The sequence below is a fragment of the Danio rerio genome, chromosome 19 (genome assembly GCF_052040795.2).
Source record: "Danio rerio strain M-AB ecotype USA chromosome 19, GRCz13ab, whole genome shotgun sequence".
Classification (NCBI taxonomy): Eukaryota; Metazoa; Chordata; class Actinopteri; order Cypriniformes; family Danionidae; genus Danio; species Danio rerio.
In genome coordinates, this window is record NC_141039.2 from 34,700,735 (window position 1) to 34,728,126 (window position 27,392).

At 37.1% G+C, this 27,392-nt stretch overlaps 4 protein-coding genes across 9 annotated transcripts in view; 1 reads left to right on the top strand and 3 right to left on the bottom strand.

Annotated features, from left to right (window-relative positions):
• The window catches only part of zbtb8b (zinc finger and BTB domain containing 8B), a 67,364-nt gene extending 50,162 nt beyond the window's left edge, over positions 1-17,202 (bottom strand). Inside the window, exons 1-2 of one of the 3 annotated variants that reach the window (XR_015515899.2) lie at positions 16,838-17,047; positions 8,219-8,787 (exon numbers count right to left, since the gene is read on the bottom strand). Coding sequence is in view for 2 of the 3 variants with exons in the window: in XM_087294390.2 (XP_087150516.1) it covers positions 8,219-8,256 (38 nt within the window). In the remaining variant the exon portion in view is untranslated. Of the gene's footprint in view, positions 1-8,218; positions 8,788-16,837 lie in introns of all 3 variants that reach the window. The other 2 variants (XM_087294390.2, XM_087294391.1) reach the window with 2 other exon arrangements.
• The window catches only part of hpca (hippocalcin), an 802,490-nt gene that overhangs the window by 636,429 nt on the left and 138,669 nt on the right, over positions 1-27,392 (bottom strand). The window lies entirely within an intron of this gene.
• On the top strand, positions 2,580-9,399 carry heyl (hes related family bHLH transcription factor with YRPW motif like). The gene is made up of 5 exons (NM_181736.2): positions 2,580-3,093; positions 5,993-6,059; positions 6,384-6,467; positions 6,596-6,677; positions 8,139-9,399. The coding sequence occupies exons 1-5, from the start codon at positions 3,014-3,016 to the stop codon at positions 8,756-8,758; spliced, it is 933 nt and encodes a 310-aa protein (NP_859425.2). The 5' UTR covers positions 2,580-3,013; the 3' UTR covers positions 8,759-9,399.
• The window catches only part of zgc:91944, a 30,481-nt gene continuing 23,751 nt past the window's right edge, over positions 20,663-27,392 (bottom strand). For all 4 annotated transcript variants that reach the window (XM_087294324.1, XM_087294323.1, XM_087294321.1 and 1 more), the window contains 2 exon segments: positions 23,998-24,119; positions 20,663-22,302 (listed from right to left, as the gene is read on the bottom strand). In XM_087294324.1, the coding sequence (XP_087150450.1) occupies positions 22,159-22,302; positions 23,998-24,119 (266 nt within the window). In that variant the 3' untranslated portion in view covers positions 20,663-22,158.

A 27,392-nucleotide genomic window follows, 5' to 3' on the forward strand; every position in this document is an offset into this window, starting at 1 on the left:
CAGAACGAATTTACCGGTATTTTCAAAAAGGACCTGTTCACACATACATCCTTTCCGGAAAATTGCCGGTAATTTTCCGGAAAGGTCTGTATGTGTGAAAGGGGCTATAGTTTTGTTTGTTAGTATATCTGTGATTAGAATCGCTGACCTTTTTCTGTAAAAAAAAATAAAAAAACATTTGCAGATTTATGTGGAACAATTTTGAGAGTAGAAACTAAAAGACTAAAAACATAAAATAAAATCTAATTTTAAAATCTAATTGGAACCAGCAATTAAAATCTCTCATAATATATTTACTAAAAGAGAGGAAAAATTATTTGCAAACTGTATTGTGTATAAATCATATACACATTTGCACACTATTCAATAATATTATTGAAATTAGAAATTTATATAAAAACTGAATGTATATTTAAGCAATATCACACGAGTAGCACGTGCAATATGGCTGTATATCGGCACTGGTGGGAGAAGTGCCTTAGTGCAGCCATATCGCACAGCTACGAGTGTGATAATGAATTTATACAACAGTTTGACGGCATAATTGTGTATATAAAAACAAAATCAAACATGGAGAGTCTCAAAAATCCTTTTGTATGAGGAACTACTTTTTTCCGCGTTGGATTCAAATCATAAGCTGACAGTTAAACAGCTGAGCAAGCATCTTTTAAACTTTAGATCTGTAGTGTCTGCTTTATGCTGGCTGTATGTGGGCAGAGTAATACACAAAGGGTAAAGAGGCTGTACGGGTGCTGATATTACTTAATTATATCACAGCTATCAGCCAATCAGATTCGAGAAACAGACAGAACTGTTGTATAAATATATATATATATATATGGCCGTATGATATAGTTCTGCAAATAAGAGCACTAGTACAGCCTCTTCACCTTTCCCCCTTGCGTATTACTCCGCCCACATGCAGCGACAAGCATAGGACACTACAAATATTGCTGCTGTTGGACAACATAATGTACTTTTGATGATTTTTTTGTCAAGAATGTAGTTGTTTAGATTGCAACTATGCAGTCTATTTACGTATAAGGATAGTGGTTATTTTAAACTGTTAATAATTTCAGAGATTCAGTGCATCGCCCGCCATCAGCCTGTCCAAAGAAAGTGTTGATTGACATTCCATAATATGGCGACAGAGACCACATAAAACGTCCTTAGAGGGAGGACAAACTCAGCGTTTTCTTAACACAAATTTCTGACAACAGCTGAGCAAATTATACTTATAATTATTAAATATAAATTATAAAATTATTATATACAGCTGACATTCTAAATCAATCTTTCTCTTTTGTATTTTGTATAACTGTATTTATACCACAGAGACTGGTGGTGTTTGCTTTGGCTTTTTCAGGGTTAATCATTGTGATATCCTGATTGCAACAGAGAAACACTGAGAAATCTCTGTAGACTGATGGCATTTCATGTCGCTCAGCTTTACAATCTTAAAAATGTGAGCAACAATTTTTTGCAAGTGTTTTGTCATCACTTTAGATATTACGCTAGAGAATTATTCAAATACTAGCACTAAAGTGACGTTAGTGAATTAGCAACGGTTTCAGCTGTTCTGATGGTCAGCTGCAGATATGAATGAGTGGTGGAATAAAGTAGTTCCTTGTGAAAAAGGGTTTTTGAGATTCTCCGTGTTTGATTTTCTTTTTTATACATACGATTATGCCGTCAAATTGTTATATAAATGCAATATCACACTCATAGCAGTGCGATATGGCTGCATGTCATCACTGGTGGAGGCACTAAGGCACTTGGCCTGCACGGTTGAGCCAACACACGCCTCCCAACAGTGCAGATAGATAGATAGATAGATAGATAGACAGACAGACAGACAGACAGACAGACAGACAGACAGACAGACAGACAGACAGACAGACAGACAGACAGACAGACAGACAGACAGACAGACAGACAGACAGACAGACAGACAGACAGACAGACAGACAGACAGACAGACAGACAGATAGATAGATAGATAGATAGATAGATAGATAGATAGATAGATAGATAGATAGATAGATAGAATGATTGGCTAAATAAACTGCAGAAACCAGATTTGGGCATACTCATGGGTATTGCTTCTGAAGTGACTGTATTTTTATTTGTTAATTTTTAACTCTCAAAGTATGAGTAGCCTAATAAATACTCTGTCATACAAGTTCTGTAAAAGTTAAAGCAAAAATGGAACTTTATTTATATAGTTTTATATGTCTGTCTTAAGTCTATTAGTATACTTTTTGGGGCCAATGTAAGTGTGCATGTGGGTCCAAACCCAAGACTTTATTCCCACAGCGTTCTTCCTATTGTCCTGGGAGAGAGGGAGGGAAACTAATTAAAAAGAGTGGAAAAGAGGAGACAGAGGGAAACAGAGACAGAAGGAAGAAGGGGAGGGACCGAGGGGGGTAAAGATAGAGCGAGATGAGACGGTGGAGAAAAGAGGCTAATTGAAAGGAGAGAAATGACAGAGAGAGAGAGAGAGGAAGAAGGGAGGGGTGATGAGGGGCTGGGAGGGAGCATGGGAGGGCAAGGAAGAGGGAGCCAAAACTGGCAACTTTGCCAAAGTGCCCAAGTTCAGTCACTTGTGCTGCCGCAGCAGAGAGCAAAAGATCGAGAGTGACGGAGAGACAGAAAGTTGAAACAGTGAGAGAAGGAGGACTGTCATTCTCCGACTTTGAATCCTGGAGGTCTGGGGATGTCAAAACACAAGTACACATAAGAGCAGAAACAAGGAGCAGGCTAAGTCTGCAACAAGGTCTAACAGAGACTCCCAATACAGCGTGCTTGTATTGTGGTTCAAGGATAGAGGGAGAAGAAGGTGGAGAGAGAAAAGGAAATAGGGAGGGGCGTGCTTGCTTTAGAAGGTGGCTGCTTTCCTTACTGTTGCATTTGAAGGATAGAGGAGAAATCCATCATCTGAGATCATCTCTATAAACATTGAAAGGCTAAATCGCTCCATCGATTGAACAGGAGGACTGAGGAACCTGTGGAGATGAAGAGACCTCATGACTACAGTTCTCCAGACTCAGACACGGATGAACTCATCGATGTCGGACAGGAGGACAGCTACTGGTGAGGACTATTTGACATAGCTGTCAATCGCTGTATGTGTAGAGCTCACACTGTAGCCTAGAGACTCAACAGATCTCAATTTAAGATGTATTAGAATAAAAAAAAAGTACTAAAAAGTGTAAAAAAAGCAGCTCTGGTTGTCAAAATGCAAGGTGTTTCTAGAGAAGCAACCATAGGCCTCATCACAGGTAATGTACTGTGCTGTTTATTACGTTTTACATTTACAAATCAAGCTACAAATATGCTATAAATTGAGTACATTTTTGCATTTGCCAGAATTTGCCAATTTTGAAAATGGTATTTCACCCATTATATGCATCTAGTGCAAGCAATCATACTAAACTAAAATGTATAGCAGGTTTATGTTGTTATTATTTGGTGCTTATGCATGTGTTAGCTAAAATAAAGGGTCACGTTTTATTTTAAGGTGTTCTTGTTACAATGTAACTGTACATTGAACTACTGGGTAATGTTAATTAATTACATCTACTTACAATATGGTTAGAATGCAGGCATTGTAATTATGCATAACTAATTGTAACTTCCATATTAAGTAGTACACAAAACATGTAAAAAGGTCACTTAAAGTGTTACTAAATAAAGGGTAATCTTTATTTTATAGTGCCCGTGTTACGTTACATGTACTTACTACAAGAAATTATGCATAATTATCTGCAACATGCCTACCCTAAACTGTAAACCTAATGATATACACTGCAAAAAATGCTTTTCTTGCTTAGATTTTTGGTCTTGTTTCTAGTCTAAATATCTAAAATTTCTTATATTAAGAAGCATTTTCTAGACAAGCAAAACATATTGTCTTGTTTTGAGAAATAACATGCCAATATTAAGTTAATTTTTCCTTAAAACAAGTAAAATAATCTGCCAATGGGGTAAGCAAATTAATCTTGTTTTTTCTTTTGACGTAAGAATATTTTGCTTACCCCATTGGCAGATTATTTTGCTTGTTTTAAGGAAAAACTCACCTAATTTTGGCATATTATTTCTGAAAACAAGACTATATGTTTTTCTTGTCTAGAAAATGCTTCTTGATTTTTATATTATAATGATATTTGGACTAGAAACAAGACCAAAAATCTAAGTAAGAAAAGCATTTTTTGCAGTGTAGTAAGGATGTTAATTAATATACAGTGCTTATAAGTGTAATTACACTGTAACAAAGCTCAATTAAAAAAAGGTGTAACATTTCTTTTTACAGTACACTTGTTATATCTACTTGCTACAGTAAATTATGCAATTTTCAGTGCTTGTGGGTGTCATTAAACTATAACAGTTGAAGTCAGAATTATTAGCCCCGCTTTGAATTTTTTTATTTTTTCAAATATTTCCCAAATGATATTTCACAGAGCAAGGAAATTTTCACAGTATGTCTAATATTATTGTTTCTTCTGGAGAGCGTCTTATTTGTTTTATTTCAGCTAGAATACAGTTTTTAATTTTTGTTTTAATTTTTGTAAAAATGTTTTTTAAACATTTCAAGGTCAAAATTATTAGCCCATTTAAGCTATATATTTTGTGATAGTCTACAGAACAAACAATGGTTATACAATGACTTGCTTAATTACTCTAACCTGCCTAGTTAACCTAATTAACCTAGTTAAGCCTTTAAATGTCACTATAAGCTGTATAGATGTGTCTTGAAAAATATCTAGTAAAATATTATTTACTGTCATCATGGCAAAGATAAAATAAATCACTTATTAGAAATGGGTTATTAAAACTATTATGTTTAGAAATGTGTTGAAAAAAAATCTGCTCTCCGTTAAACAGAAATTGGTGAAAAAATAAACAGGGCTTATAATTCAGTGTGGCTAATAATTCTGCCCTCAACTGTATATCACACAAATGTACTTTTTATTATGTTTTGATGAAGAAACACCTAAAACTTTTGCAAAACTAAACTAAAATTCTTTATAGTACAACCAATAATGCTTATAAAAGTCCTGTTGTTGTGTTCTCGGGAGATTAAATGCATTGTTTTAACACATTCCACTGTCATACACTATTCCTGTTTGTTGACTACCGCGACACGACAGCAGACAAACGTTGTCAAAAATCACAAATTGGGCCACTGTGAAGCAGGACGGCCTGTAATGATCTTATTTGACTCTTTCTTGAAAGGCATATCTGTCCTCTGCTGTTCCAGCCTGCCTTTTCCTTGTCTGTTTTGCATTTTTCACTCAGTCATTTAGTCATTAGACTGAAGTCTCCAGCAACTGCTGTTTGGTCCTTCTGAACTGCATCCTGCAACCAGTCCTTTCTCATACCATTGCCTTTGAAAACTCTTAAAAGGACTGCAAAAAAAAAAAAAAAGTATATTCCTGCAACTAATTTTCTTTTTGGACCATCTTCTTTTCCACCAAACAAACGGAATGTTTGTGAATTAAGCCTCTTAATGTTAAAAGGAATAACAATATGATATAAAAATAATAGTTATGCTTGGAAGTCAAAGTAAAGCAAAACAAACAGTGTCATTCCGCTGGCAGAGCACAGAAAGTGCCCATGCAAACCAGATCCACATTGAAGGATAATACGGAGTATTGATGTGCACGCAAAAGCCACCATTGCAGCTTGCCCTGCGGACAAGTAATCATCATGTCTTTTGAGCTTAAAACGAAAATGCCTCTCGTACGATGCAAAAATCATAACATATCAGCCATCTGACAATAATGTCCAAAAACGCGTTAAACCAAAATAATCTTGTTTTCTGTTTACCCCGGCGCTCCCGTGTCTAGCTGTTCCCCAAGACAAATTAGATTGGGTTTGATGATGTGCAACAGCGTTTCTGCCTTGTATTAAGTACAGTAATGACAACAATATGCATTGACATCAAAGCTTTAATCTGTCCCCTTCCCCGCTCGTTCTTTCTCTCGCTCAGCCCTGTCACTGGGTCCATGTCTCCAGGCAGTACCTCACAGATCCTGGCGCGCAAGAAGAGAAGAGGGGTGAGTTTACGTCAATCTAGCTCTGTTTTTCCCTTGGCTTGTTCAGGAACAGACCGAATACATATCACTCATATATGATCTCAAGGTCTTTCAAAACTCCCCTGCAACACGACCCTCTCCAGCAGCGTGCACTTTTTACAGTTTAAGCCCTCTTGTCTGACTTTGATTTGTGTTTTCCTATAGTTGACTTGTTATTTTGTTTCCAAAATCTGATCTTGAGAATGCTGCGACTAGGCCTCGGCCGCAAGAAATAATCCGGTTAGCAAATGCTTTCCACTTCAAATCGTTGTTCTGTCTTTAAATTGACTCCGCTGGATTCCACAGATAATTGAGAAGAGGCGCAGGGACAGGATCAACCACAGCCTGTCAGAGCTCAGGAGACTCGTACCCAGTGCCTTCGAGAAGCAGGTAAGACGATCAGGCGGGACACCGCAGGCTACATTTTTGAAAACAGATGAGATGTCAAAGAGTTCAGTGTACAATGTTTACAAGTAAAGAAAAAGTCAAACCGATGCTCTCTCTCTGCTCTTGGCCAGGGTTCCTCTAAACTAGAGAAGGCTGAGATCCTGCAGATGACAGTGGATCATCTCAAACTGCTGCATGCCATGGGTGGCAAAGGTGAGAGGAGACACTGATCAGGGAACTTTCATTAGGGTGTTATACTGTTATAGCTTCTAGCTTCATACTTTTCATTAGGATTTGAACAAATCCCCAAACACAAGTTAAGAGGATAGTTCATTCGAAAATGAAAATTCATTCATTCATATTCCTTATTCTTAGTCCCTTATTCATCAGGGGTCACCACAGCGGAATTAGCCATCGACTATTCCAGCGGATGTCCTTCCAGCTGCAACCCAGTACCGGGAATCACCCATACACACTCACATTCACACACACACAATCATACACTATGGCCAATTTAGGAGGAGGAAACCCACACCAACACTGGCAGAACATGCAAACTCCACACAGAAATGCCAACTGGTCCAGCTGGTACTCAAACTAGGGAATTTCTGGCTGTAAGATGACAGTGCTAACCACTGAGCCACTGTGCTGCCAAAAATTTTATTTCTGGAAATGAAAACTTTAAGAGTGAAAAAACCTTTTTCGTTTTTAAGATTAACCAACTAGAAGGCTGTTATCATCCATTCGCATGGTTAATCAGCCATACTAATAGAGAAAATTCCAGATCCAGATCTGCTTTTACATTACTGTGATGGTTAGGTTTAGGATAGATATTAATAAAATACAATTAATAGGAAATGTAATAAATAATATAAATGATTGTTGTTCACTTCTGGACGCAGCAGTATGTGATAGCGGATTAACCATGTGGATGCATGATAACAGCCTTCTAATCCTACTAGTAAATCTTTTGTAACATTATTAAAGTTTTTCTCACCCAAAAGTATATTGACTCCTCAAAGAAGTTGTTTGGACCTCAAAGATTTAAAAGGTAGTTTTAAAAAGTCATTACATTCTATTTTTATATTTTAAGAAGGAGGTTTTGCAAAATGATCACTGTGTCCTCCTTCGGAAACACCTGCCTTTTTGTATTGTAATATTTATATTTAAAATGAGCTGAATCAACATATTTAAACTTAATGGTTTTATGTTCAATCCACTTACATTTATAAAAACTATTAAGTTAATCTAATCAATTTGTATTGGAACAACATGACAACATGTTGTTTCTGATGTTTAGTTTAATGTTTGTGGATTTTAAGGTAGTTTTTTTCTAAGGTTGATTTCATTTTGGTTTCAAATTTGCAAAAAAGAAGAGAAAAAAAGAGCAAATCATTAATTTTGTTGTAGAAAAAGCCAAAATGGCACTTTACATTAAACAAGAAAATAAAAAAAGAAAACAGAGGGTGACGTTTGTCAAGAAGTTTTAAAGAGTTTAATTAAAGTGAGAATCTATTCTGATTTAGTTTTTATAAGAATGCCAACAATAGTGAATAATCTGAGAAAGTGTGTATTTAGAAAGATATGTTGTGCTTTGTTAAAGATGGAGAACTAATATTTTAAAATTTTAATAAAATAAAGTCAATTTTAAACATCTCTCTCTGTTTCTCTCAGGCTACTTTGATGCCCGTGCTCTGGCAGTGGACTACAGGACTTTAGGCTTCCGGGAGTGTGTTGGAGAAGTGGTGCGATACCTCAGCTCTCTGGAGGGCGTTGAATCATCAGACCCCATCGGTGCGCGCCTCGTGTCCCACCTTAGCCACTGCGCCAGTGAGCTGGATCCTCTCCTCCAGAGTCCCGCTGCTCTGCCTTTCCCTCCCTGGCCTTGGGCATCCTTTCCTCAGCTGCAAGCTGCATCGCCTCCAGCGTCGTCCACTCCATTTCCCCCGAACGCCCGCCGGGATCTGGCTCCACATGGGACGGCCACCATTCTGGGCTACCCTTCGCCAGCCCTCCGAATGGGATCATTGAGCACCCAGGGGACAATACTGAACCCAGCGCTGACCTCCGTGCGTCAATTGCCGTCCGTTCCGGGACATCTTCACAGACTTCAACAGCATTCCCCTGAGGGGCGCACAGTCCCATCATCTTCCTCGTCTTCCTCCAACTCTTCACCTCCACAGATTTCCTTCAGACCCTTCGTGCCTGCTGGGTCTCCAGCTGGAGGTCGCAGGGCTTTGAGTTCCTCCAGTAAATCTGCACAGGCCTGGGGCACAGAGATAGGGGCGTTTTGAAGAACCTCAAGTTTGGAGTTTGGGACACTCTGGAAGCAAAAAGTACATTTCTTTGTCACTTGGACTTAATTAGCACCATTAAATGCTAATGATTTCCTGTAGCTCAAGTGATAGAGGATGTCGCTTGCAACAGCAAGGTTGTGGGTTCGATACCCTAGGACTGTAAGGTGTGATAAATGTGTACCTTCAATGCAATGTAAGTCCCTTCAGATGCATAAATATGAAAGGGAATAGCAAAGAATTGCAAAGCTCAAATTGAAATGTTTATTGAGTTCCTTCTACTATTCCAACTTAAATGGCATTTACAGATATGAAAATGTAATAAAAAATAAAGTCTGTTTACATTAACAGGAAAAAATAGAAGGGGAATCAAGTAAAAAGTGTCAAATCGATACAATAAAGGTGAATGTGACTCTCAGAGAGACCAGATGATTAAAGATTGGCTGACAGCAATTCATTGCTAAGAACTTGGATTTTAGCATCCAGGTACTGGAACTTTCTAGAACTCTGATCTTTTTATATTAAGTGTATTTGTTTACTCTGTCATTTATGCATTAACTTGGAATCTGATATGATATATCGAACATTTGAGATTGAAGTGCTTGAGGAGATTATATAAAGAGAAATGTGCCTTATCAAAACCCTTCTTGTTTAATTATTTGTGTGTGTGCACGCATGTACATGGAGCATCCATAAGATGGCAGCAACAGAGCAAATCATTCATTCGTTTTCCACCAACTTAGTCCATTTATTCATTAGGGGTTAGCACAGCAGAATGAACCGCCAACTTATCAAGCACATTTTACGCCCTTCCAGCTGCAACCCAGCACTGGGAAACAGAGCAAATCATTAAAGGAATAATTTAGCTAAAAATAAAAATTAAAACTTATTCTACTCATCCTCAGGCCATACAAGAGGTCAGTGACTTTTTTTATATATATTTCCATAAAAATGCAAGCCAATCAGCACTTGAAGAATTAAAAAAAAAACATATACAGGCTAAATAAAATTAATACCTATGCCCATGACGTTACATTACAGCACAGGTGTCACACTCAGTTCCTGGAGCACCGCAGCTCTGCACAGTTTAGTTCCAACCCTAATTAAACACATCTGATCAAACTAACTGAGTCCTTCAAGTTTGTTTGAAACCTATAGGTAAGTGTGTTGAAGCAGGGTTGAAACTAAACTGTGCAATGGCTGCGGCTCTCCAGGCCCTGGTTTGACACCACTGCATTAAAGTCTTATAAAGTTAAACTATCAGTATGTGAAGGCATCTACTTAAACACAGTGATCATTTTAATTTATATGATCTTATTAATGTATCATCAATGATCACAGGTATATATTTTGTTTTTCCCGTTACTTTATGATTTTTTACTCTCAAAAAGCCAGTAGCATTTTGACTTGCAATCATAAATCAACACTGACAACACTGTAAAAAATATAGGTTAAATAACAGATTAAAAATGCATTTTGTGATTCACACGTGTTTTTTGTTTATTACGTTTATTCCGTTTATTCATGGTTGTGAATTGTATTATGGGAGTTTTATCTCTGCTCTGTTGATTTTTTATTGTTGAAAATTCAACTACAATTTATCAAAGTGACTTTTATTGACATTTTAGTCATTTGAAATAATATACAGTATAAGAAGTAAAACAGAGAGAGAGAGAGACAGGTTTGTAAAATAACAGAAAAAAGTACCGGCAAGTTTTTGTACTGGATTATACAACACCAACACAGACAATATACCAATATAAACTCTTAAAAATGTTAATCAGAGTCACTTTTTGGAACTTTTTCCACGGTTAAAAGTTGATGAAAGAAAGATCAATGTCTCATATAATGCAAAATACTTCAAAACCAAAAAATAAATGGGGATAAATGTAAAAATACAAACATAAATCACACTACTAATTTACTAATGATTTTTCGGTTTCAGATAAATCTTCTTTAAATTGGTACTTTGGGAAAAAGCAAAAGTAACTTACACCTTGGATAGACTGAGGGTGATCAAGTAAATTGATAGCTACGCTTTTCATTTTTGGGTAAACTTGGGTAAAATCTCAATAATTTTAATAATTGAGTAAACAAGTTATTTTTGTAGCATTATGCTTAATAAATTTCTAAAGTATACTCTACTTTTCCAAAGTTTGGGGTACGATATCATAAATGTATGTGAAAGAAATCTCTCAAAAATTGAAATATGTAAAATTGTGAAAATTTAAGATACCTGATTTCTGTTTGAATAAATTTAAATTGGCTGAAACCACCAATTGTCAGCAGTCTCGTTACTTACTTTTCTAATAAATTAAATTAAATTCAAGTTTTTTGTATAGCACTTTTCACAACAATGATTGTTTCAAAGCAGGTTTTCAAAAGGTCCACATTTATAACATTACAAATAAATTTGGAAAAGTTAAGGTTATTAGTTACCATAACTTTATTAGTTACGAATAACTTTAACTAATTAACTAGTAACTAGTAGCTTTTAACAGTTATTAAATATAAACATAGTTAACCTGCAGTTATATAGTCTATAGGTCAGGGGTGTCAAACTCAGTTCCTGGAAGGCTGCAGCCCTGCACAGTTTAGTTCCAACCCTGCTCCAACACACTGAAGCTGCGATCACACTGCACTTTTTTTCCAATAGACTTCCATTCATACGCACGCGAATGCATCAGACAGGAAACGCAGGGTCGTAGTTCGATGCATTGGAAAGTTCAAGTTTAGTGAACTCTGACTTGCGAAATAGCATCACATGATTGATTGAGACCAATCGAGGATCAAAACATGACCTCTCCGGACAGAAATTTAAAATATGGACCAATCGCTCGCTTTTTAAAAAGTCTAATCACCTTGTTTAATCCCACCCCTTTTTGCAGCGCCATATACAACAGAATTTCGCATGGGACCGCAGCATAACCTCTAGGTTTCAAACAAGCCTGAATGACTTAATTAGTTTGATCAGGTGTGTTTAATTAAGCTTGAAACTAAACTGTGCAGAGTTGCGGTGCTCCAGGTTTGACAGCTGTACTATTCACCTTATTTTCCTTGAATGAGCAGGTGCAGCCATTTGAATCGTTTTGGCTTGAGACTTCCGCTCTCATTCACTTCCATTCGTATTTAGACGTTAAAAACAGCTCGTTTTGCTACTTGATGTTGTAAACTGGTATTTACTTCTTATATTATTCTTCTTATAGTTTCTTATTCAATTATATAATATAATGACCGTTTTCAGCCGTTTATTATTCCTGGTAATTTCCCCCATAGGCAACTGCATGTGAAATTCTAAAACAATCGCAAAAACGAGCACACCTTGCAATGACGAAGGTCAGGTGATGTCTGTGTGTACATGATCAATGAAGTGTATTTGTGCAAGTACATGAAGAATCCAAAAGATGGCAGCACTAGTGTAAAATATACTCCAAAGTACCTCACTCTGAGCTATTCTCTATCATTTTCTAAAATCTATCAATTCTGTTTTTCTGAATGGAAAACTATTAGCTATGATATTTTATCGTATGGGTTACTGCACACCAACTGAGATCTTAAAAATGCAAAAACAAAAAAGACATGTGTCAGCAAAAATAGAAAGTTCAACAACCGTGTTCACAAAGTGCACAAACCGAGTCTTATCTGAAAGAGTCCTCTGGGTGCTATAAGAGCAAGGTGCCACTTAAAGCATCTGCTTCTTTAGCTGTCTCCAGAGAGGCTGATGGGAACACTGCGGTACAGCGGCCACTCAGTGCAAACATGGTGGCTGCTGGCCCTGATCCTGCAACAGCATGAGGAAACCAGGCACACTGTGTGCCCTCTCGGTGCCTCTGCCAACCACTCTCCCTCTATACACTGTAATTAGAGTCAAACCAAACTAACCCGCTCTTTTCAAAACACACAGGAAGTAAAAAACAGAACTCTTCACACACAAATCCTCACACTTTTGCATTAAAAAAACACTATTTGAGGGATAAAATACTGTCAGTCAGTCTTTTTCAGTTCTCTTTTTTATTTGTTATTGTGAAATGTGTAGAATTTAGTACAAACATATATATCTCACTAAATTTTGAAAAAAGAAAACAACATAAGAAGAATATTAACAGTATACAAACAAATTATAAACAGTTGGCAAGGGTAAAAATAAATCAATAGATAACATAATAAAAACTAATAATAATTAACTTAATGATATTTACTGAATGCTTTATGTTTTTCAACTTTTCAGTTACTAATGTTACACATGAGAAATATCACATGATTAGCAATGCGATGTGGCTGTATATCAGCACTGGTGGAAGACATGCGTTGGCACAAGGCAGCAAATTTTATATAAATATTTATAATATTAAATGACAATATTTTTAAATGAATTTTGGATGAAATGTTCTCAGATCTTCATAGAATAAAACAAAAATTTAGATTTTCCTCAAACCCATGGGCCATGCCTAATAATTCCAGAAAAACTGAGAATTGAAACTAAGAACTTTTTTCTGTAGGTGCAACATATATACATATTCACCACAAATTATAGTCAAGATATGTTCAAATCCCTGCTTGATTCAGCTTTTTATACTCTAACTAAAACTTTTTTAAAAATTCATAAAATTACATCATTTACCAATCATTCATTCATCATTAATTTTCTTTTCAGTTTAGTCCCTTTATTAATCCGGGGTCGCCACAGCAGATTGAACCGCCAACTTATTCAGCCAATTGACGTTTCTGTGTGGCAACCGCGTCACCCATTGACCAATCAGAATTAATAATTCCACAGAACCATGTAACAATGTGTCCTTCACGAAGAGCTGTAAATATCATCATTCACATGAATTAACGATACATACACTCACAATGCAGAAGAGCATCTCTGAATGAACAACAAGTTAAACCTTGAGGGGGATGGGCTACAGCAGCAGAAGACCACACTGGGTGCCACTCCTGTCAGCTAAGAACTGGAAACTGAGGCTACAATTCGCAATTCGACCAAAATTGGACAGTAGAAGATTGGAAAAAAGTTGCCTGGTCTGATGAATCTTGATTCTTGCTGCATCATTCGGATGGTAAGGTCAGAATTTGGCATCAACAACATGAAAGCATGGATTCATCCTGCCTCAACAGTTCAGGCTGGTGGTGATGGCGCTGTAATGGTGTGGGGGATATTTCCTTGGCACACTTTGGGCTAATTAGTACCAATGAGCATCGTGTCAACGCCACCTAAGTACTGTTGCTAACTATGTCCATCCCTTTATGACCACAGTGTACCCAACTTTTGATAGCTACTTACAGCAGGATAATACATCATGCCATAAAGCGTGAATCATCTGACTGCTTTCTTGAACATGACAATGAGTTCACTGTACTTTAATGGCCTCCACAGTCACCAGATCTCAATCCAATAGAGCACCTTTGGGATGTGGTGGAACGGGAGATTCACATCATGGATGTGCAGCCGACAAAATTGGCAGCAACTGCATGATGCTATCATGTCAATATGGAGCAAAATCTCTGAGAAATATTTTCAGTACCTTGTTAAATCTATGCCACGAAGGATTAAGGCTGTTCTGACTGCAAAAGGGGGTCCAACCGGCTACTAGTAAGTGTACCTAATAAAGTGGCCGGTGCGTGTATGTACAGCTAGACAATTCTGCATTTTATATGGCAGACGAAAGGCCAAATCTCTGGAAGGAGTAAAAGAACTCATGTATAAACTGAAATGCGTTATTTTCATCCTTTTGAATTAAGATGCACATATTTTGTGACAGAAAGCAAACATTACATCTGACTCATAAGAAACAAAGCAGCTTTCTAACAACACCGCAAGAAAGACTGCATGCATCATTTCCAAAATGCTCTCAAATTAAGATCGTGATGACCATGAAACGGAATAATCATGCCTTTTACCACCAAAGGAGCAATTAAAACAGACAATCAAAGCACTGGTTTATGGTGATGTGATGGCCAAGTGATGCTGTTCTTTGGGTTCTTGGGTTGCTGTTTGTTAGGCTGTGTGTTTTCCCCAGTTTGAACTTTAAAACAGGCATGGAATGTGTGTATGCGTGTGCTAGACTGTGGCGGGACTGTGTGTCTGTGAGGGATGTGGCGCAACCAGCAAACATGGGGCAGATTCTCATGCGAGTGGCGTGTGTGAGTGTGCGTAGAGAGACTCGCGTGTGAGCGCAGAGTGTGTTTATGTAAGTAGATGTCAGGCCGGAGTGTGTGTGCGCGCGTATGTGTGGGTCTGGTGCTCCATTCTTTTGGCACCAGTAGAGTCAGTGCTGCAACCACAGCTTCCAGTATGGGCCACCACAATCACATGAGGCCAGCTTTCCCACGGGGAGGGGGCTCAGAGAGAAAGAGCGCTAAAGAAGGAATATGACCCACACAGAGGACTATGCTGGGTGGATATTTTTCTGTCAACATGGAAATAAGGTAGATTTATATATAAGAAAGCTTCTGTTTGGGAAGTCTGACCTGAGTTTGTGCTCCTTTTAGATGAAACTGGGAAAAAAGTTTACCATAATTGTATTGTTGCTTTGATATATGGTGACTTCATCTTACCCCTCAACTACCCACACTGTGCCTAGTTTAACCCCTGCTGCAAATCTTGCTAGCTAGTTGCAAATTAGTTTCATTTAATTGCAAGGATTGTCATTATGACTTCCAATTAAAGTTTCCATTAAAACAGATGAGATTTCTTGACTTATTTTACAGTAAAATGTAGGAACAAAGTGCATTACTGTACATGATGCAGTCATAAGCATGGGATGATAACCGTTTTCAAGGTTTAACACAGTTTGGAAAAATCAAGATTTTAAAACCTCCAAATATTTCAGCTATACTGTTTCTACGGTATATGTAAGATGTAAGATTTCTTTATTTACTTTTTTTTTGTTTTTTAGGACAACAGTATATCCAGCAGAAACGATCCAAAAATGCCATTTTAAAATGTAAAGAAATCTGTGTTCTTTCTTAATGATCAAAGCAAAAGTCAGTGATTCATTTGAATTATTTAGCCTGACGTGTGTACTGTTATAAAATAATTGTTTCTCAAATTTTTGTTTTTTTTACCCACACATTTAAAAAGAATATATTTTAGTGCAGTTATCACAATACCGTAAAATCATATTTTTATCCAAGGTTCTCATACTGTTAGAATCTTAAACCAGTCTATGCCTAGTAATAACGGTGTTTGTAAATAATACTGTATCTACATACATATTTATTGCCCTCTACTGGCGATGCTCGAAGAAATTCATCCAACATCCAGCTAATTAACAAGGGGAATGCAGGATCTTTCTTAATTAAAAAAATAAAAGTGTGGAAATCCTCAGACTCCTCATGTTTTAAAGCTTGGTTGGGTGAATTGTTTCATGTCATACAACTGGAGAGGATACATTCCCTGGAGCCAAATCTCATCTGCAGTTTCAAACTGCCTGGGTTGTTTTTTTTCTTCTTCTTTGTGTGTGTTGTTTTGTTGGTACATTATGTAAAACCGTTTAAAATAAAATATACAAAAATAATAATAATAATAATTATTATTATTCTAATAATAATAAAAGGATCTTTCTCATAAGCAGTTAATAGAAATCCCTATGTCATTATGGGCTGAGGTGGTTGCTAGGATTTACTTACTTTCATTGTATACTTATGCTTTTTAGTGTCATCTCAATTGGTTCAAATATTTTGCAGCTAAATCAGCAAGGAGACAATATTTAAACATTTCATAATGGTGACAAAAAGAAAAATCTTTGCCTTTAAAAAATCACTTACAGATATACTAATTTAAAAACATATTCCCGTATCTTCATCCTACATAAGGTCTATGAGCTGTTGTATTATTATTGTTAAGGATAAAAGGATTGTGAATGTAAATAATTGTTTGTTATTTCGGTCGTGTATGTGCCTTTCTGTTATTGTTCAAGCATTGTTAATTTACAAAGTCTAGCTATGTACGAGTGCGCTACTTCTCGTAAAGTTCACTTAAAGCATTAGCTTAAAGAGCCACTGAATCTGTTAGAATAAAACATTTTCTATTATAAAGTCAGTACAGGCCCGAAAGTGCCATTTATTACTCACCCTATTATTCCTAGATCTTCGCTCCAGACAGCAACGGTTGCAACAAGTTCGTTCAAAGCACAGAAAGGCGCTAAAACATCCTTAAAATAGCATATTCGTCTTCCTTAAGTTCAATCGTATTATCATAATGTAAGGTTAGTCAACATTTACTTCTCTTTAGTTCACGGCAATACGTGGATGCGCCGCGCTTTCTTTCAAACCGGAAGTCGCGCGGGCACCCGTTTTTATTTTTAACAAAATTGTCATATTTGGATAAACTATTAATATATTTACCGCAGGCAATGGTGCTCTTTGAAACATGCGTGTAAGAACCCGGCTTCTCATTTTCTGCTATGCGCCCAGCTAGTATTCCTGATGGTTACCTTGAATTACGTTTCACTCGTTAACATACTGTACAAGATTTATAATCCCCCAGCAGGTTCACAAAGGTAAATTATGCTGTGACTATCTACTGCTTTTAATGTAGATTAACAAAGTAACAAACATTTACAATCCAGAAATAATGAAGAAATTGCTAACACACATTCATCCACAGATGAATGTTTCATTGTTTAAACAAACTAGTTTAACTTTTGCCACTTACCAATACATCACGAACCAGTGGAGATACAGTATGGTAGGTTGTGCATTTTTTAATGTTTATTATAATTTAACTTTACATGACTGTACAGCAAGTACTTCTTTTTTTGTACATTTATATGAAGAAAGTGTGTGAGTGTACAGGGAGACAGCTTGATTACAATGATGAATTGACCACAGTAATGTCTTCAGAGGCAATTTAGCGTTCCATTGTAAACACCCCTAACGCCTTGATTGAGAAGTTGTGTAATTTTCCACAATCCATCATCCCGCCTCAACAAAGCAGCATTCAGAATGACTCTATTTTCAAGCATTGCTAGTTTTATCCCTCCAAGATCAAGACCATATTCCTGAGTTGTTGTGGTTTTTAAACATTGGATGATAGTGCCTTTCTGCCTCTGACACATGTACACCTGCAGCACCATGGACAGCAACAAACAAATAAGTTTAACCTTCCTGTCTCCTTCAAAACAAACTACAGTCTAGTAACCACTTTTTTTTTTTTTACCCCTTTTCCTGCAGATAAATGAATAACAACTCTGCAAGGGAAGATTTGAGTTGGCTACTTGAAATGAAAGGCATGCAATCAAAACATGTATTATGATTTGATTTTTATGACAAATAGCCATTAGAAAATCGTCATAAAGTGATGAAGATGGTCCGCAACATTATCAGACTAGTGTTCAAGCAATGCTCAGTTGGTACTGGAAAAAAATTTCTCACACCAGCAGTCTGACCTGTTGACCCAAGGCATCATGTATTGATGATTTCATGATGTACCTTTTTCCAGTCTTCCATAACCCAATATTTACTCTCTTGGAGCTGGAGATCATCATCTGATTGAATGTTCGACTTGCTCAGAGACGCTTTTCTGCAGAACTTGTTTGTAAGTTAGTTTCCCCTTCTGTCAGCGTCAGCCATTCACCCCAGACTGAAAACAATGTCTCTCGCACCAGCAGTCTGACCTGTTGACCCAAAGCAGGATGTATTGATGATTTCAGAATGTTTATACCTTTTTCCAGCCTTCCATAACCCAATTTTTGCTCTTGGAGCTGGGGATCATCATCTGATTGAGTGTTCGAGGTGCTCAGATACGCTCCTCTGCAATACTTGTTTGTAAGTTACAGTTTCCCTTCTCTCAGCTTCAGCCATTCATCTCAGACGTCTGGCATCAACAAGACATTTTCACAAGTGTTCATTGAGTATTTTCTCTTTTTTTTCCAGTAGATCAACAGTTTCTACCACTAAATGACTTGCTTCCATGTGATGTGCTGATTATATTTTATCATTATTGAGCAGATATGCAGGTATATCTTAAAAAGTGGCCTACGAATGTATTTTCCGGGAGATATTTAGTCAATACATTTTGTAAATCAACATTTTATCACTCTGATGTACCGTACTTTGAAAACACTTAAATATTACACATCAAACTCACTGTCATCTTTCCAGTCAGTACAAAAACATAAAGAAACATAATGCTGAGTGAAGCAAGCTGACAGTAAGAGACAAAAGGTGAGTGAAACTAGCAAACATCAATGCAGTCCTGGTGCCACTGAAATAAACACAAAATAATGCAGCATTTAGCATTATAAAACACAGCTTGTAACATATTGAAACCACCTAACTAACATATTACTGAGAAAAAAAACTCAATAGAAAAAAAGTGACATGAAACAAGTGACAAGTGCTTTTATGTGAACTTAACCAAAAGGAATTACTGCAATACTGCATGTTTCTCAAAATATAATCAAATAATCATAATTACAGAAAGCATTAAAATTATATTCAGTTCATGTTTATGAATACACACACCGGCCACTTTATTAGGTACACCTCTCCAACTGCTCGTTAACGCACATTTCTAATCAGCCAATCACATGGCAACAACTCAATGCATTTAGGCATGTAGACATGGTCAACACGATCTGCATCAGTTTAATCCGAGCATCAGACTGGAGAAGTAAGAGGATTTAAGTGACTTTGAAAGTGCCATGGTTGGAGATGGGTTGGTCTGAGTATTTCAGAAACTCCCAATCTACTTGGATTTTCATGCACAGCCATCTCTAGGATTTACAGAGAATGGTCCGAGAAAGAGAAAATATCCAGTGAGTGGCAGTTCTGTGGGTGTAAATGCCTTGTTCATGCCAGAGGTCAGAGGAGAATGGCCAGACTGGTTCGAGCTGATTAAAGGCAACAGTAACTCAAATAACCACTCGTTACAACCAAGGTGTGCAGAAGAGCATCTCTGAAGGCACAACATGTCCAACCTTGAGGTGGCTGACCTACAGCAGCAGAAGATCACACCGGGTGCCACTCCGGTCAGCTAAGAACAGGAAACTGAGGCTACAAATTTGCACAAGCTCACCAAAAATGGACATTAGATGATTGGAGAAATGTTGCCTGGTCTGATGAGTCTCGATTTCTGCTGTGACATTCGGATAGTGGGGTCAGAATTTGGCATCAACAACATGAAAGCATGGATCCATCCTGCCTCGTATCAACGGTTCAGGTTGGTGGTGTTGTAATGGTGTGAGGGATATTTTCTTGGCACACTTTGGGCCCATTAGTACCAATTGAGCATTGTGTAAATGCCAAAGCCTACCTGAGTATTGTTGCTGAACATGTCCGTCCCTTTCTGACCACAGTGTACTCATCTTCTGTTGGCTACTTCCAGCAGGATAACACGTCATAAAGTGCAAATCATCTCCGACTGGTTTCTTAAAAATGACAATAAGTTCACTGTACTCAAATGGCCTCCCGTAACCAGATCTCAATCCAATAGAGCACCTTTGAGATGTGGTGGAACAGGAGATTTGTATCATGGATGTCCAGCCAACAAATCTGCAGCAACTGCGTGATGCCATCATGTCAATATGGAGCAAAATCTCTGAGGAATATTTCCAGTACCTTGTTGAATCTATGCCACGAAGAATTAAGGCAGTTCTGATGCCAAAATGGTTCCAACCTTGTACTAGTAAGGTATACCTAATGAAGTGAGTGTATATTATAGCTGATATAATGGCCGAAAATTCATCAATCTTCACCAAACTGCCAATGTTTATAAATTATCAATTAAAACACATAATTTTTTTCCAATTTCAGAATGCTATTTCTACAGTATTTTGAATCTTATGAACAAAACAATAAAAGAATAGTAATGTGTAGGCCTGTTTTAAGAAGAAAAGAAGAACATGCAAGAAGCATTGCTATTCTAAATACAAATTGAATTCAATCTCCACACTATGCTTGTTTATTGATTTTATTTTGTGTCATTAGGAAAAAGCACAGAGTAAGGGCCCTGGACAGCGCGCAGCATTGCATACTGTTTTTGTGTACAGAGCTGATAGGCCAGAATAACCATACTGTGTATGCAGCTTAAAGCCTTTACACGCTCAAAGCGCTTCTCACCGAGGCACGGTGATGTGCCTTAAGCAAACATTTAGTCCATGTAAAATCTTCTGTTTTACAGCTTGCCTTGCTTTGGCTTTCGTTAAGACACATAAAATCAAAAAGTGGATATCCAATAGTCCAATGAAAAGCAGCTTGTTGCATTAGATGCAGATATACTTGTCATTTTACATACTGCATTACCTTATTCAAGAGGTAAGTAAATGATGCTTATAGCAAATAACACCTTAAGGGGGGGAAACTTTTGAAGCATTTTAGACCCCTCACACTAGTCAGGGTGAGATTAGCTTAAGTGGCTGGATACAAAGAGCTTACAATCGTCGTGTATACAAAAACTGAGCTATGATTATCTGAATATTAATTTCAGATCGCATTTGAAAGTAAAAAAAGAAAAACAATATGTACACAGCCTGTTATGCTTGATGAAATGGGACCCATATCTTCCCAGTGAACCATTAACTGTGGGAAACACTTTGATTTCCACAATGGTGATCTTCTCGTTCAATTGCCAAGTTTAGTTCTACCTGAGTTGGTGTATCTTTCAGGGGTGTACCATCCCATCTTGTCTTTTAACTATTGCATATGACAATTACGAGACTACTGAGCTCCTTCAAACTGAATTCAACGCACCCCTTCTGTCAAATTAAACACCTGTCCTGCAGGTTTCTCTACACTGCTCGCTTGCACAGACGTTATAGTGAGAAATAAAAGAAAAGAGCTTACGCAAGAAGAAAAAAAGTTACTAGTTTGCACTTTTACGCATCTTTCCCTTATACGGGGAAGCGTTAAGACTGTCTTGGAATGCACGATATACTGAATAGAGTAAATATTGCCGTTACTACAAGCGTGATTATTGTAGATACATTGATACAGTGGCCTCCCTACCACTAGAGGCACCAGAGAGTCAGGCTTGGCTGTGAAAAAAACGTCAAGCCGCTTTGGACCAAAAATATGGCTGCGTCCGAAATCGCCTACTACTCAGTAGGTACTACACTGGAATTTCAATTTACTACACAACTGTTAGAAAAATTAGTTCTATACAGTATGAATGTGATTAGTGTGAATGGAACTTGGATGTGCTACATCCACCATTTTTTATTATCATGTGACCCACCTGCGTCACTTAACTCATATTCATGAATTCTCTCGTGGTGCCTCATGGGATACCATATCGTCCATTAGATGCGCACTTCATCGCCGGAAAGTAATAGGTCATCCGGATACTTCTCGCATACTGTTTTTTGAATACTACTCGGCTCGCATACTGTTTTTATCGTACTATATAGTATGGAAGTAAGCGATTTTGGACGCAGCCTGACTCGACTCATTGGTTAATCGTCATCGGTAGCCTCCCTTTTCGATTCATCCAGCTTTCGCTCCACTAGTTGACAGGCCGGGCTGGGAAGAGACACCACTTCCACAGGAGGTAGCATGACACCTTCTGGCTCAATGTCTTTTCTCTGAGAGAGATCCTCCTGGAAAACAAAGCAATCACAATCTAACAGGTTTCTGCACGGTTCATCAAGTCAAATTTAAAACCATTATGAATGAAATTCGTAACACAAATGTAACAGCATCATAATGTTGATCTCATTTATCTCAACTTAAACACCTTGAGATAAAAAAAATTGAGAATTAGAAGTAGGGTTACATGGACAGATTAAAACGAGAAGAACACTCTACTTTTTTGAAAATAGGCTCAATTACAAGTCCCTCAGAGTTAAAGAGTAGAATTTTACCACTGCATAATATTGCACCTGCTCCTGCCATGGTACAGCAGCAAAGTTCCTTGATCATTACTCCGGAATGAGAGTACAGTTTCTAGCCATATCAGCCTAGAAAATATCAACTTTTTATTCTCCTTCAGATTTCGTATATGATGTAACTACTTAAGGTTTAAACTTAAAATGGGAAAACGACACACTCTTGACCCACACAAGTTGACTACACTTAAAAAGTGTGTGGAAACTAGGGATGTCCAGATCCGATCACATGATCGGAAATTGGGCCTGATCACATGGTTTCAGACTCGATCGGATTCGAACATTACCTCTTGATCAGGACTCGAATAATATATATATATATATATATATATATATATATATATATATATATATATATATATATATATATATATATATATATATATATATATATATATAAAGAATCGTTGCTTATTAACGCATAGTAAATCAAACTGATTCGACTTGTAGCATCTCCTATTTTCAAAATAAGAGTCCCACATAATAAATTTTATATAAACTTTGATACAATTTAAAATAAGGGAGAAAAAATATCATTGTTATTTCAAAATGCAAATTAATGGTGCAACATATCAGTCAGTGTTATGACTGCCGTTCTCCTGATGACCCGGCTGCTTGTCAGATCCAGATGAATGTGACCTAAAGTACTCACAAAATCTTGAGGACATGCCCCGTAAGCAACGCAACACTCTTTATTGTTCTGATTGGCCTATTTTTAAGACTTGCAGGGTTAAACGCTTACAGAGTTCACATGAGAACGAGGAAACAATGGTGTCTGAGGCTCATGGTATGGTCATTTCCAAGTACTAATCTCTTATTATTCTACAGATATGTCTATGCATACCCATTCAATCATTCATTCATTTTCTTGTCGGCTTAGTCCCTTTATTAATCCGGGGTCGCCACAGCGGAATGAACCGCCAACTTATCCAGCAAGTTTTTATGCAGCGGATGCCCTTCCCATCTCTGGGAAACATCCACACACACATTTACACACACTCATACACTACGGACAATTTAGCCTACCCAATTCACCTGTACCGCATGTCTTTGGAGTGTGGGGGAAACCGGAGCACCCGGAGGAAACCCACGCGAAGGCAGGGAGAACATGCAAACTCCACACAGAAACGCCAACTGAGCCGAGGTTTGAACCAGCGACCCAGCGACCTTCTTGCTGTGAGGCAAAAGCACCACCTACTGCGCCACTGCCTCGCCTATGCATACCCAGATTATCTTTATAGGGCACCTTTAAGCAAGATGCTAATGGACTAATCCAATTCAATTATTTATGCTAAGCTAAGCTAAAAGTGCTCCTACCAGACCCGGAGACTCTGCGGAAACCCTGATCAAGAGAACAAGCCTGACCCTGAAAACAGTTGAAGTAGTGTATTTACAGCAATGTCTAACCTGCTCAGAGAAGCGCTGACTCGTGACTTGATCTCCAAACTCCTGAGTCTCGACCTCTTCGCTGTTGGAGTGGCAGCTGGGGCTCGGCACTTCTATCCCATGACTCTCTAGTATGGCAGCCTCTGAGCGAAAGATAGAAAAAGTGTGCAAATAATGCAATATACGAATAATGACAGCAGTTTAAATGTAGCAGCCTGGCTACAGCAAAAAGCTTATACAGTTTCTTCAGGTTTTATAAAGATATATTTAAGTCTCTTTAACCCTTTCACTCGTGTTTAAAATACTCTACCTGAACCTCCTACCTGTTTTTTTTTTTTTTGTTACTTATTATCCATTGCGTTCAAAAGTTCACATGGCCATGGGTCAACGTGACCCATCAGACTCAATGATCTATGTACATATCGTATTTAGTTTTTTTGCCCTTTTCTGTAAATATTGACAAATGTTCGAATTATATTGTGAAATTTCTAATACTCCCACTCTCAAATATGTGATAGAACATATATTTTGTCTTTTAAACGGCTTATTAAGGATTTTATTTGTTGTTTTGGGTAATGAGCGCCGCCATTGTTGCTAGAAGGAATACAACTGCGATCGGAAGTTAATGAGAAGTATATTATTAATCAAATCACGTATTAATTGTATTTTATTTTGGAGTGTCACAAAAATCATGCTATATTGATGTATTTTAATGGGCGCCGCCGTTGTTCCAAGAAGGGATACAGCTGTGATCGAAAGTTAATGAGAAGAATTTATATTATTTATTGCATTACCCATTATTTGTATTTTACTACTATCTATACCTATCTCAATTCTAAACCAAACTCTCACAAAAATGTAAAACTATTATTTGCTTTACAGTGTCACAAAAAGTATGCTATATTGACGTATTCTTTAGTCTTTGCGAGAGTATCTTCAGCTGTATCCCATGGGATACTTAAGTCAATATAGCATAATTTTTGTGCATATCATCCATTTATATTTAAAAATAATTATCATTGCCATCTCCATGGACATCTGAGTGTATTTTACAAACCTTAAATGATATGTTTTGCTTTTGTTATGTGTAATTGAATGTCTGAATTAATTTGAAAGCATGGATAAATTGATTTATGACAAGAGCCGTGCACCCTGCGCCACAGTGTGTGCCATCAGATTTAAATTTTAACAGTTGATGACGTGTGCTCTGAATGCTCTAATCACACCAGTGTGATTGTACATTTTAGGGACCAGCCAAAGCAGATCACACTGGTGTGATCGTAAGCGTGAAAGGGTTAAAATCAAAGAAATACATTTGAATAAATAATTGTAGAGCACACAATACATCAATAAATGTAATTTTATTAGGAGCATGCAGTGAGTTGCACTAGGAACACTTCAAAGTTTGAAAACAAAACACTTCAAGCTTTGCGCCCAAATGCAAAAATTTATTGTTACACCCTACAAACAAACCCTGTAATATTAAGAGAAATTATCTTAATGTATGAAACTGAATTACAATTTCTACAAAAAATGAATACATAAAAAATAACTTGACACCCACCTAGAAGTCTGTTTGATTCATTTTAAATTAAAATGTATACTTTTAACTGATGGAACTGTTTAACACTGATAGTAAGAAATGTCAGTAACATTTCAAAATAATGGTCCATTAGTTAATATTAATGTACTTACTAACATGAAAAAAACAATTACTGATACATTTATTATGGTATTTATTCATTCTTGTTAACATAAGTAAACATCATTTAACTCAATCTAATGTTAACAAGCACAACATTAAGTTTTAATAATGCATTGTTTTATGTAAAACTATGAATAATAAATGCTTTACAAGGTTATTCATTCTTAATGTTAGTAAATACATTAAGAAATGGAACATTTTTTTAAAGTGTAACCAAAATGTCTCAATGTACAAAAATCATATTAGAATGACCTACAAAGATTCAATCTAAGGACAAAACATTTAAATTACATTAAAACAGGAACTGCATATTCATGAGGTAATAATCAACAAGGTTAGGTTAGGTTAGGTTACTTTATTTATACCCGAAGGTAGATTTGATTTGCAGTCAAGAGTCCTCATCTTACAACAGTGCCACACAAAGCAACTCACACAGTAACAACAACAAATGCGCATTAGGACATAAAACATAAACATAAAGAATAAATAAATAATCACTTTAAGTGTCCACCCCCCTCCCCCAAGTAAATATTTAAAATGATTTAAAATGATCACTGAAACATCTCTGCTTAAGTCTTATTTAAATGTCTAATGGCTGCTGGTATAAAACAATTTTTGTAACGTTTCGTTTTACAGCTTAATACTAGAAACCTACGACCGGAGGGAAGGAGCTGAAACTCTGAATGTAGGGGATGAGCAGTGTCATTTAAAATTGAATTTGTAATTCTCTTTAGCTGCCTAGTGTACACAGCTTCTAGATTGGCTAGTGACACCCCGGTCAGCTTACTGGACCACTTAACTATTTGATTTAGTGAATTTTTATTCTTGACAGAAAGATTTCCAAACCATGACACCAGAGCAAAGGATAAAACGGATTCAAGAAAGGCGAGATAAAATAGATTCATCATCTGTTTATCGATATGGAAATAATTTAACTTTCTCAAGCAAAATAGTCGCTGGTGCCCCTTTTTACACACTGCTGCACAATTCTCATCATAGGAAAGTTTAGAGTCAATAATTGTGCCAAGGTATTTATATGATTGCACACTTTCCACAGTCTGATTTTTAATGGAAGTGCTCACCTGTGAGTGAGCAGCCTTCCTAAAATCCACGATCATATCTTTTGTCTTTAAAACATTTAACTGAAGATATGACTCCTCATACCATCTGACAAAGTCAGTGAGTACTGGACCATGACCTGTTTCATCATCATGGAGTTGACTGACAATGACAGTGTCATCTGCATACTTGATAATCGTTCTATTTTCCCACCTGCTCTGACACATGTTTGTGTAAAGGATGTATAACAAAGGTGAAAGAACACATCCTTGTGGGGACCCGGTTGAAGAGCAAACTTTATCAGATAGACATCCATTCACTCTAACACTTTGTGTTCGATTAGTTAAAAAATTAAGGATCCAGCCCACCAAGTTATTACTGAGGTCAAAGTGTTCCAGCAATCTCTTAATTAAAATGTGAGGTTGAATTGTGTTAAAAGCAGAATAAAAGTCGACAAACAGAAGTCTGGCATGGGAACCATTTTTTTCTAAATGTTTAAAAAGTAGGTTAAACAAAGTAACTGTGGCGTCCTCTACTCCCCGATGAGGCCTATAGGCAAACTGCATGGGATCAAGTGCGTACTCTGTTCTTCTCAGCATTTCAGACCTCACAAACTTCTCAAAAATTTTCATCACAATTGATGTTAAAGCTA

Coding starts and splice junctions, on each gene's coding strand:
- heyl (NM_181736.2), top strand. CDS start 3,014: ATGAAGAGACCTCATGACTACAGTTCTCCAGACTCAGACACGGATGAA. Junction 3,094..5,992: donor GGACAGGAGGACAGCTACTG/GTGAGGACTATT, acceptor TCTCTCGCTCAG/CCCTGTCACTGGGTCCATGT. Junction 6,468..6,595: donor CCAGTGCCTTCGAGAAGCAG/GTAAGACGATCA, acceptor GCTCTTGGCCAG/GGTTCCTCTAAACTAGAGAA.